This window comes from Zosterops lateralis, assembly GCF_965231275.1.
Source record: "Zosterops lateralis genome assembly, chromosome: 17".
NCBI classification, from domain to species: Eukaryota; Metazoa; Chordata; class Aves; order Passeriformes; family Zosteropidae; genus Zosterops; species Zosterops lateralis.
The window spans coordinates 3779642-3790067 of NC_139777.1; the positions used below are offsets into that span (position 1 = coordinate 3779642).

Sequence of the window (10426 nt, forward strand, 5' to 3'; positions counted from 1 at the left end):
GCAGGGCTGTGACAGGAGGGAGAACAGGTCGGGACAAGAGGTCCCTGTGAGTGTCACTCTCTAAAGGGCTGCCCAGGAGCCACTGGCCGGGAATCCGTCACCTTTCAAGGGATGCGGGTGGACAGGGATGAGAGAGGCTGAGACCAGCACAAGAGGATTTCTGTTCAGCTGATCCGGGGAACACACGGCCTAATCCGTGTCCTGCGGGATAACCTGGGGCAGGCGTTTTGCCTTCTCTGGGCTGTGCTGCTCCTCCCTGCACAGCTGGGCTGATCCTCCCTCTGCTCAGAGAAACGCCTGGAAAGTGCAAATGCAGGAACCTCCAGCAAGACTTTCAGCGACCTGGACTGTCCAGGGTGAAACTATTCCTGCACTCACATACTCTACAATTTTTCTGTCTCCTTTGGTAAACCAGAGTCATCCCTGTCACCCTTCAGAGACCCCTCACTGAGTCTCTTATACGGGGTAATACCACAAGTCCTTTTTAATTTTTTTTAAAGAGGTTAAAACCTCTTTGTATTTTTGGTCTGTGTCTTCCTTAGTGATGGTGGTGATAACCCGAGCACACCTCTGTCCCCTGCAGAGTCTGCACTTGGATACCTGTAGTTGCACAAGGCACTTAAAACAAACCAGAAAAAAAAAAAGCCCTTTAGCCATTGTTGGGAGTGATTTCACAAAGCCTCTCATTTGCATTCACCGAGAAAATCCCTGTTGTGAAAGCACTTCCCTGGCTTTGTTCCACTGCCCCTGCACACGGGAGGGGTTTTTTTGGGGTGCCTGGGTGGACAGTAATGGTGCCACATCCGTGAAACGGGGAATCCAAGTCCCCCAATTCTCCTTCATCACCTTCACGAAAAAATAACCAGCTCAGCAGAGATTTTTTTTCCCCCTCTTTTTTTCCTAGTTGTTGCCTGCAATTAGGCACAAAGCTCCCGGGGCATGGACCGGGAGACGGCAGGGATGGGACAGGGACCGGGACCAGGACAGGGACAGGGACAGGGACCAGGACAGGGACAGGGACCAGGACAGGGACAGGGACAGGGACCGGGACAGGGACAGGGACCGGGACAGGGACAGGGACCGGGACAGGGACCGGGACCAGGACAGGGACAGGGATAGGGACAGGACAGGCACCGGGACAGGGACCGGGACAGGGACCAGGACAGGGACAGTCAGTGCCCGTGCTGGACACGGACGAGGCACCAACCCGAGCCTGATGTGAACTGCACTGAGCTGAACCGACCCGAAGGGCGCTGAGCCACGCCAGCTGATCCGAACCGGACCGTGCTGAGCCGAGCCGAGCCGAGCCGAGCCTATTCCATACAAACCAAGGACTCCAAGCCGGTTCTATCGTGCCGTGCCGAGCGGGGCCAAACCGAGCCGGGGGGGCGGTACCGGGCGGTGCCAAACCGAGCCGGGGGGGCGGTACCGGGCGGGGCCGGGGCGGGCGGGGCGGGGCTGTCCCGGCCCGAGGTGCGGGGCCCGGCTCGGCCCGGCCCGGCCCAGCTGAGCTCAGCATGCTGCGGGCGGTGGTGCGCGGCTCCCGGCTCTGCCCGGCCCTGCTCCGGGCTCCCTTGTCGGCCGCCGCCGCCTCCCCCATCCCGGCGCCCAACCCTCGCCCCGACATCGCCTATAACAAGGTAGGGCCGCGCTGGGGGCCGGGCTGGGCTGGGCCGGGGGGTTCGGGGCTCCCCTGGCCGCGATCGAGCCCGGGGTGAGGCTGAGCCCGAGCCCAGGGGATTTGGGCCCAAAGCTTTGGAAAAGAGCAGCCCCGGGTGCAGGGCGAGTGTCCCATCGCCGCCCGGCTCTGTCCCCTTCCCCTTCCCCTCGGTGGGTCCCGCAGCCCCGCAGCGCTGCCAGCGACCCACGGAAAAAACCTGGGGAAAGGGAGGGGAAAGTGCTTGGCTGGTTGTCTGCAGAGACCAGACCCTTGTCCCAGGAAAGTCCCGTGGGGTCACCTGTGCGAGGTGCTGCTGGAAGGCGCCGTTCCAGGGCACCGGCCACTCCTGCCCCGGTGTCCGGGCTCTTGGGGTTGTCTGAGCCTTCTGCGAGTTCTTGGCGAGCACCACGATCTTTGCACTCCCATTCTCTTAACACAGACCCAAACCCCCCCCCCCCCCAAAAAAAAAAAACTAAAAAAACCAAAAAAAAAAACAAAACAAAAAAAAAAACAAAACAACAACAAAAAAAAAACAAACAAAAAACAAACAAACAAACAAAAACACCAAAAAACCACACCCAAAAACAAAAACAAACCAACAACAAAAAAAAACAAAAAAACAAAAAAACCAACAAAAAACCAAACAAAAACAAAACCAAAAAAACTTAGGAAGAAAAAGTTGGTAAAAAGCTCTTGTTAGCACCTGGTTCTGGCACATGTCGAAACTAAAATCAGTTAATCTGGGAAATAATAGAATCTTTTAGATTGGAAAAGACCCTTAAGACTCATAAGACCATAAGAAATGCTGTAAAAGCTCTGGAGCTCTGGACAAAATCAACTCACTGTATTGTCCATGCCTAAAGCATTTTCCCACTCTTCAGTCTCCCAAAGCTTCCCAGTGTCCCTGCACAGCTCCAGCCAGGCTCCAGCTTTTGCAGGGACCTACCAAGGTGGGAACCTTTTCCAATTCATGTGCTGTTTGCTGAGCCGTGAATTATTTTATTCACTTGAGGCTGTGTTGTGTGCTTTTAGGCTAAAGTATCTCCTTCATATTGCTGCAGGTTTGGAGCCCACACAAGTCAAGTTAAGCCCTTTTAATTAACCAGGCTTCTCATGTGCTATCAAAGAACCAAAGCTCCCTCTGATTTCCCTGGGATCTGGCTTGAAGGCTCAGCCCTTGCTTGGCTTTTTCCCTTGCAGATTTTCATAAATAACGAATGGCACGATGCAATCAGCAAGAAAACCTTCCCCACCATCAACCCAGCCACGGGAGAAGTCATCTGCCAGGTGGCTGAGGGCGATAAGGTAAATGCTGTTGGGATGGGATGGGTTTGTTCCCCATGGGAGCAGGTCCAGAGGGGTTGCAGAGGAAGACACCACCCCATGTCTCACCTGGACAGCTCCGTGTTTGTCTGATCTGTGCAAATACCACGGCCAGTGATACTTGTGTCCTTCCTTGACTGCTTATTTTAATAATAAAAAATGGTGGGGAATAAAGTCATGTAATCATCACCTGCCTTATGCAAGGCCCCTCCTGGGAGTCTGTGGCAGAGCTGAGGTGGTGTCTCTCAGCAATTTTGGGTTTTTCCTACAGTCTGGAAACTTGTGTGTGTTTCCCAAGGGAGAAGTGAGTGAGGGCAACCCTTTGTTGTTTGCTTCTGTGTGGCAGCCTGGCTTGTCCTGGCAAAACCATTGCAGCAAGCCAGGACAGAGAACCAAGTAGGAGCCAGCAAATGCCCTGACAGGACAAAATCGTGGATCAGAGACAGCTGATCAAGGGAAAAACTCCTTTAGACTGGACTCTGAAGAAGTGCCAAAAGTAGATTTCCAGAGCTTTTCCCATGCCTCGTTCTAGGGTGCAAATATTAACCCAGCAGGTGACATTGCAGAAATAACCTGATGAAATTTGCACTTTGGGTAGCTGGAATAAACAGGGGGTGAGCACAGGCAGAGGCTGTGGCTGCACAGCTGTTGCACCCATCTGCTCCACTGCCATTCCTGCTCCTTCCTCCTCAGGGATGCAGCCTGGGTGGGAAAGCTGTGTCCTCACAGGGTTTGTGCTGAGGTGGGGAAAGTGGCCCAGGGCTGTATCCATGTGCTGCCCTGCCCTGCCCTGGGATTGAGGAGTGCCTTGCAGTGGGGCAGCTGCCAAGGCTGCAGGTTCTTCCCTCAAAAGCCTGGCAGGAGCAGCTTCTCGTGCTGAATGGCTGCAGGCTGGTTTCTCCTGGAGAGCAGGGAGAGCTTTTTGTTGTTTGCAGAGAGGGAGTGGGAGCTGGTTACTCCTTTCTCACCCTTTGCCTGGGCTCCCCCGCAGGCAGATGTGGACAAGGCAGTGAAGGCAGCCAAGGCAGCATTCCAGCTGGGCTCTCCCTGGAGGAGGATGGATGCATCTCACCGGGGGAAGCTGCTGAACCGTCTGGCTGACCTGATCGAGAGGGACCGCGCCTACCTGGCCGTGAGTGCTGAGCTGGGAACCACAGGGGGTTGTGTCCTTTGGGTGGGCTGGGGGCTCCATCCCCACCTCAGACTTGGGACAGACTCCCAAAGGATGGGGAAGTGCTTTTGGGAAGCTGAGAGCAAAATGCAGACAAGCAGGGGAGATGCAGGCTGCAAACTGAGAACTGACTCAAGGCTGTGACTTCCCCCTGGCTCTTTTGGGAACCTCGGTGTCTTTTGCAGGCCCTGGAAACTCTGGATAATGGCAAACCCTACGCCATCTCCTACCTGGTGGATTTGGACATGGTGGTCAAATGTCTCAGGTGGGTTTGGAGGCCACGGCTGGCCCATGGTGCTGGATCTCTGCAGGTTCAGCTGCCTCAGGTGCTGTGGGGTCTGGATCTGGCTGATGGTTTCATATCAGACACTTTGAGTTTGTGTTTTGCTGTAATTCCTCTGACTTCCCGAAGTGACACAAATGGTCAGGATCTGTTACAGCATAGAAATTGCAGTGGGAGACACAAATATTTCTATTTACTGTCCATTCTTTAAATCACCTGTTTGGGAAATAACCTGCACTGAGTTGTGACTGAAGTGTCTGAAAAAGAGGAAGCCTCTCATTTTCTGTTGGCAGCAGACTTGTTATTTTAATTCCGGTGATTCCACTAACCAAATTGTTATTGTTTCCAGATACTTTGCAGGCTGGTCTGATAAATTCCATGGCAAAACCATCCCGTTGGATGGAGACTTCTTCTGCTACACAAGACACGAGCCGGTGGGAGTCTGTGGACAAATCATCCCGGTGAGTAAAATGTAACAGCAGTTCCTGCAGCACTGCAAGAATTCAGTGTTACAGTTTAAGTTCCCCTGCGTTGCCAACCACTTCTTCCTCCCAGGGGTAAACAGAGCTGGGCTTGCAGCAGCTGGGAGGGCTCTTGCTTCACTCTGGCAGTGCAGAACTGCCTGTTGATTTCACAGGCTCTGAGTGAGGTTTACTTTATATCTGCTGATTGGAAAAAAAAATTTATAAAGGGGCTTTAAGCCCATTTAAGTTTAAACTACTCCCTAGAATCAGCCCCCAAAATGTTGTGTGATGAGAAAGAATCCAAGACTCTTCCCTAAGTGCTGATTTGAGTGGAGCTCACTGTTAAATAACTGACTAATCAGAGACTTTCAAGTTCATGCCACCAAATCCCTCCTTGTTTTTCAGTGGAACTTCCCACTGTTGATGCAAGCATGGAAACTGGGGCCTGCTCTGGCCACTGGGAACGTGGTTGTGATGAAAGTGGCAGAGCAAACCCCCCTGAGTGCTCTCTACGTGGCCAATCTGATTAAAGAGGTGAGGACAAGGCCAGGATTTCAACACTGCAGGGAAGGATGGGTTGTCCTGGGTCTCTCAGCAGTTGATTTAGGAACAAAAAAACCTTGTTCATGCAAATGTGTGTGGAGACAATGTAAGTCTTGATTAAGGAAGCGCTCTTTGAAGTTTGGTTAGATAATGAACTTCAGGGTGGTCAGAAAGAGAACATATATCTGTATTTATATGGGTATATACACCTTCAAATTGTGCTTGGGATGTGGGGTGGGAAGAGGAATTGTCCTGGTTATTGCAAAGAGCATTAAAATAAACTCCTGGGAAATCAAAGGAGAAATCAAAGGGGTAAAGGCTGTTGCTGGTGGGTCTCCTGAGTGTCACAACCAGAGGAGAGGGGAGTGAAGGCCTTGGTTTGCAAGAGGAATAACGTTGCTGTGTCCTGCTGGGAATTGCCAGGCTGGATTCCCCCCGGGTGTGGTGAACATCATCCCTGGCTATGGGCCCACGGCAGGAGCTGCCATCTCCTCCCACATGGACGTTGACAAAGTGGCCTTCACTGGCTCCACAGAGGTAAGGGAGCCCCTGGACCTTCAGCCCTTGGGACCACAGAGTATCTCATAGCTGGATAAAACACTGCAGGTGCTTTGCCTTCTACACCTCATTGAAAGCTGATTCCAGGGTGTGAGATGTGTGTTTGCATTACCTAAGACTCTTTTGTTCTGGTTGGATTCTTTAGAATATTTCCTATTGTTTCCCCTTGAGCTGCTTCTTATTGGAGGTGAAACTCTGGGCAGAGTTAAAGCCCAGACAATGAGGGGATTAACATTAAATGCTGACTGAGATGTAAACCCAGAGCCCTTTTGCTGATGTGGGAGTTAATCCCAACACCTGCTCTGCTCTCCCTGCAGGTTGGACACCTGATCCAAAAGGCTGCAGCAGAGAGTAACCTCAAGAGGGTGACCCTGGAGCTTGGAGGGAAAAGCCCAAATATCATCATGTCTGATGCAGACAGTGAGTAGCTGCTGGGCAATGTTTATCTGTGCCTCTATGGCTTCTTCCAAGCAGAGCTGAAAAGGAAGAGGAAAGGAAGGGAAGTTCTTCTCTGTGAGACTCGAGTCCTGACATCACTCTGTGCCTCCTGCTGTAGCTGCTGCATTTGTGTGTCAGAACTCCTCCACTCCCAGTTCTTTTCCCATTGCTGGGTAGTTCAGTTATCAAAAACAAAAACAACAACAACAAAAAAATTGCTTCAGTATCTTCCCCCAGTCCTTGCTCCATTTTTTTCACTTCTCTTGGAGCACACCACCTTTTTCCTCTCCTATGAAGTTCTGCTTCCCTCATCCCTTGCATATAAACTCATTTTTGGCCTTGGTGAGCCAACACATGCTGTTATATGGCAGCTAAGGAATAAAATTTGTCCTTAATACCTGATAATTTCCAGTGAGAACTGTAACCTGCCTCAGTTTAGGTATTTTTTCTCTACTCTGGGATGCTTTAATAAAGAATGAAGTCTGTAACTCCTGCCCGACCAACCCATGGCAAATGCTGTCAACTGAAAGGACTTTGTATCCCCAGCAGTCTCTGTGATAACTGTCCTAAAAAAATCACAGGCTCTGATTGGGTTTATTTGCTTATTTGTTTTCTCTCCCTGTTCCTAGTGGACTGGGCTGTGGATCAAGCCCACTTTGCCCTGTTCTTCAACCAAGGGCAGTGCTGCTGTGCTGGGTCCAGGACCTACGTGCAGGAGGACATTTACAACGAGTTTGTGGAGAGGAGCGTGGAGAAGGCAAAGGCCAGGGTGGTTGGAAACCCCTTTGACTTCAAAACTGAGCAGGGGCCTCAGGTAAGAGCAGGAAATGCCCTGAGCTGTTATCTCATTAGATAGTCCCAATCTTGAGTGAATGGGAGTATCCTTGTGTCTATTGATTAACCTAACTGGAACTGTGCCCATTATCACTGGTGCAGGAGGGAGGAGTTTAATTAACCATTTGGATGATTCCAAAACTTGATGCTGGCATTTAAAAATGATCATTTCCCTTTGGAGATTGCTTGGCAGCCTGTTGAAAGAAGGAATTGCTAGAGCACAGCAGGTGGGAGTGGAATCTTTCCCCGGGTGGAGCTGACATTTGTCTCCTCCTGGCTCTTAGGTGGATGAGGAGCAGTTCAAGAAGATCCTGGGCTACATCAGCACTGGGCAGCGGGAGGGAGCCAAGCTGCTGTGTGGGGGCAACCCCGCTGCAGACAGGGGCTACTTCATCCAGCCCACTGTCTTTGGGGATGTGCAGGACAACATGACCATTGCCAGGGAGGAGGTGAGTCCTGGTCAGCCCCTTTCCACCCTGTGGCATTTTGATTTTGCCTTCTCTTGATGCAAAACCCCCAGGTTTACAAGCACTGGCTGTTCATGACCTCTTAATCATGAGGTTTCTCACTGTTACATTATCTTCCCCTGTGGTTACACTCTGGGCCTTTTGTAATAGGGGAAGTGACAGTGAATTTCGTGTCCTGTGGGGCTTTCAGCACACACAAACAGCCCCACATCACCCACGGCCTCCCTGTGAGGGAGAAAAAAACCAAACCACACAGATTTTTCTCATGCTCTGCTTGTATTTTGCAGATTTTCGGGCCGGTGATGCAGATCCTGAAATTCAAAACCATCGAGGAGGTGATTGAGAGAGCCAATGACTCCAAGTACGGCCTGGCAGCCGCTGTGTTCACCAAGGACCTGGACAAAGCCAACTTTGTGTCTCAGAGCCTGAGGGCTGGGACGGTCTGGTGAGCCCTCAGTGCCCCCCACAGCTGCTGGGAGCTGCCCTGGGCACTGCCAGGGGGTTGTTCTGACTCTCCTTTGGGTTTAATCTTGCCTGTAGTTTGCTCAGTGTCACGTAGGACCTTCAGGTGTAATGGGGAGTTGGTAAAATTTAGGTGTATTTTTTAATATATATGAATTTATTTAGGTTGGAGGATCTTTCCTATGGGAGTGGTTATCTGGGAATGTTCACCTGGAGAAGAGAAGGCTCCAAGGAGACCTTAAAGCCTCTTGCAGTGCCTAAATTGACTTGGGATGAGGGATGGAGTGAAAGGATAAGGAGGAATGGCTTCCCATTCCAGGGTTAGATGGGATATTGGGAAGGAATTCCTCCCTGGGACAGGATGCCCAGGGAAGCTGTGGCTGCCCCATCCCTGGAAGCCACAGCTGAGGGTGGCAAACTGGACACTTGGCCCTGGGATAACGAGAGTTGTGGGTGGATTCCATCATATTCCGTGTCCTGCCTGATGAAAAATTACAGCGTTGATTCATCCTGTTGGGACAAATACAGGAATCCTGCCCAGAAATTCCCCTCAGAACAGCTCAGGAGGCTCTTCCTTGAGATCCAGGTGGTTTTCATCTTCTCTTTCAATTTCCAGGGTAAACTGCTATGACGTGTTTGGTGCCCAGGCTCCCTTTGGGGGCTACAAAGCCTCTGGCAACGGGCGGGAGCTGGGGGAGTATGGCCTGGAGGCTTATGTGGAGGTGAAAAACGTGAGTAGCCCTGGATCCAAAGCCTCCCCAACCCTCTGGTGGAGCTGCAAATCATCTTTGTGCCATTGGTGTGGGCTGGGCTGAGAGGTGAAACCAAACTGGGGCAAAATTGTGACCCAAACCTTGAGCTCCACCTTCTCCTCGAGCTCCTTTCCTTGACTGGGACACACTGGATTTTCTCCTGCCTCTCACCTTTCCACTGAATACCCCTAAAAACTCCAGAAAAAAAAACCCCAAACTTGTAACTCTTTTTTTTTTTTTTCCCTTTAGGTGACAATCAAAATTCCCCAGAAAAACTCGTAAAGGGACAGCGACCTCCTCCACAAGTTTGAAAATAATAACAATGCAGCTTCATGACACACAAATGAAAGCTCAACACACAAAGTTTAGTATGCAAAGATATGTAACTCTGCGTTAAGAGCTGTTTTTTTAGGTGTTTTTGTTAAAAAAAAAGGAAACAAACCTACTTGGCTTTATCTTTTTAAGATACCAAATACAGTTGGCTGAGCACTAACAAGATGGGTGGTTACTTTGGGGAGATTTTGGGTATTTTGTGGGTGTAATCACCCACAGGAGAGGGGTGTGATCTTTACACCTCTGATAAATAAGCTTATTTTTCCCAAGAAATCATTTAAATGCTTCTTTAGTCTAGGAGGATTTATATAGTAGAAAATAACAATTATGTGCTGGCTTACAGAATTAGGTCTATAACCATTGTCCTATAAACTGTATTTCTCCTCTGTGAGCAAAGTGAAATGAGTTTGATGTGTACCTGGGCTAGGGAGCAACGTGAAATCTCTGAGGGAAAAGTGGGGTTTTTTGTTCCGTCCTGCTTGTTGTAGCCACTCCAAATAAACATTTCTTGTCTCAGTGCAATCAACCCTATTTTTGTAAGAAATTTGTGCCACTGAGCCCAAGTTGCACACGAATTCCCGCATCCATTATTTTAAAGGATTTTCTCTGACTTTCTGCCTTGCCCGCTGCCCTTGTGTTGCCTTAATATTACAGGGAAAACTACAGCCGGGAGCTGGCCCCAGTGCGGCTGGAGGTGTGAGTGCGGGTTGTGGCTCTGGGAGACACGCCCATGGTGTGATGAGTGGGGAGGACGGTCCGTGCCCGGCCGGAGGGCTCAGAGCGGCGTGGGGAGGGCGGTCCGTGCCCGGCCGGAGGGCTCAGAGCAGTTTCTGAGGCTCCTTCTCGCCGCTTCTCCTCACGGCCACAAGGGCGGCCATTCCCCCTCAGCCGCGTGGGGTCGGCAGTTGTCGCGAGACTTCGAGCCACCCGCCCCCCCCCAAAACAGCGGGCGCCCTGAGATATCGCGAGACCTCCGCATTTCGACGGATGATAATTCCCGTCGTTATGTTTTGCCCGTCGAGATCTCGCGAGATCTCGCTTTGCCCCGCTCCTCCCTCTCATTAAGCAGGAGGCGTGGCCAGAGCGCTTCGCCCCGCCCCCGAGGCTCGATAATTATGATGTCATCACCGGGCGCTGC

At 51.1% G+C, this 10426-nt stretch overlaps 1 protein-coding gene across 1 annotated transcript; it reads left to right on the plus strand.

Annotated features, from left to right (window-relative positions):
• Nucleotides 1–1490: 1490 nt before the first annotated feature.
• On the plus strand, nucleotides 1491–9814 carry ALDH2 (aldehyde dehydrogenase 2 family member). The gene is made up of 13 exons (XM_083873980.1): nucleotides 1491–1640; nucleotides 2861–2965; nucleotides 3975–4115; nucleotides 4340–4419; nucleotides 4787–4898; nucleotides 5307–5435; nucleotides 5868–5981; nucleotides 6320–6422; nucleotides 7070–7254; nucleotides 7559–7723; nucleotides 8029–8186; nucleotides 8820–8934; nucleotides 9205–9814. Exons 1-13 carry the CDS (start codon nucleotides 1518–1520, stop codon nucleotides 9235–9237), a joined length of 1563 nt encoding a protein of 520 aa, XP_083730106.1. The 5' UTR covers nucleotides 1491–1517; the 3' UTR covers nucleotides 9238–9814.
• Nucleotides 9815–10426: the final 612 nt, after the last annotated feature.

Coding starts and splice junctions, on each gene's coding strand:
- ALDH2 (XM_083873980.1), top strand. CDS start 1,518: ATGCTGCGGGCGGTGGTGCGCGGCTCCCGGCTCTGCCCGGCCCTGCTC. Junction 4,420..4,786: donor ATGGTGGTCAAATGTCTCAG/GTGGGTTTGGAG, acceptor TATTGTTTCCAG/ATACTTTGCAGGCTGGTCTG. Junction 5,982..6,319: donor CCTTCACTGGCTCCACAGAG/GTAAGGGAGCCC, acceptor CTCTCCCTGCAG/GTTGGACACCTGATCCAAAA.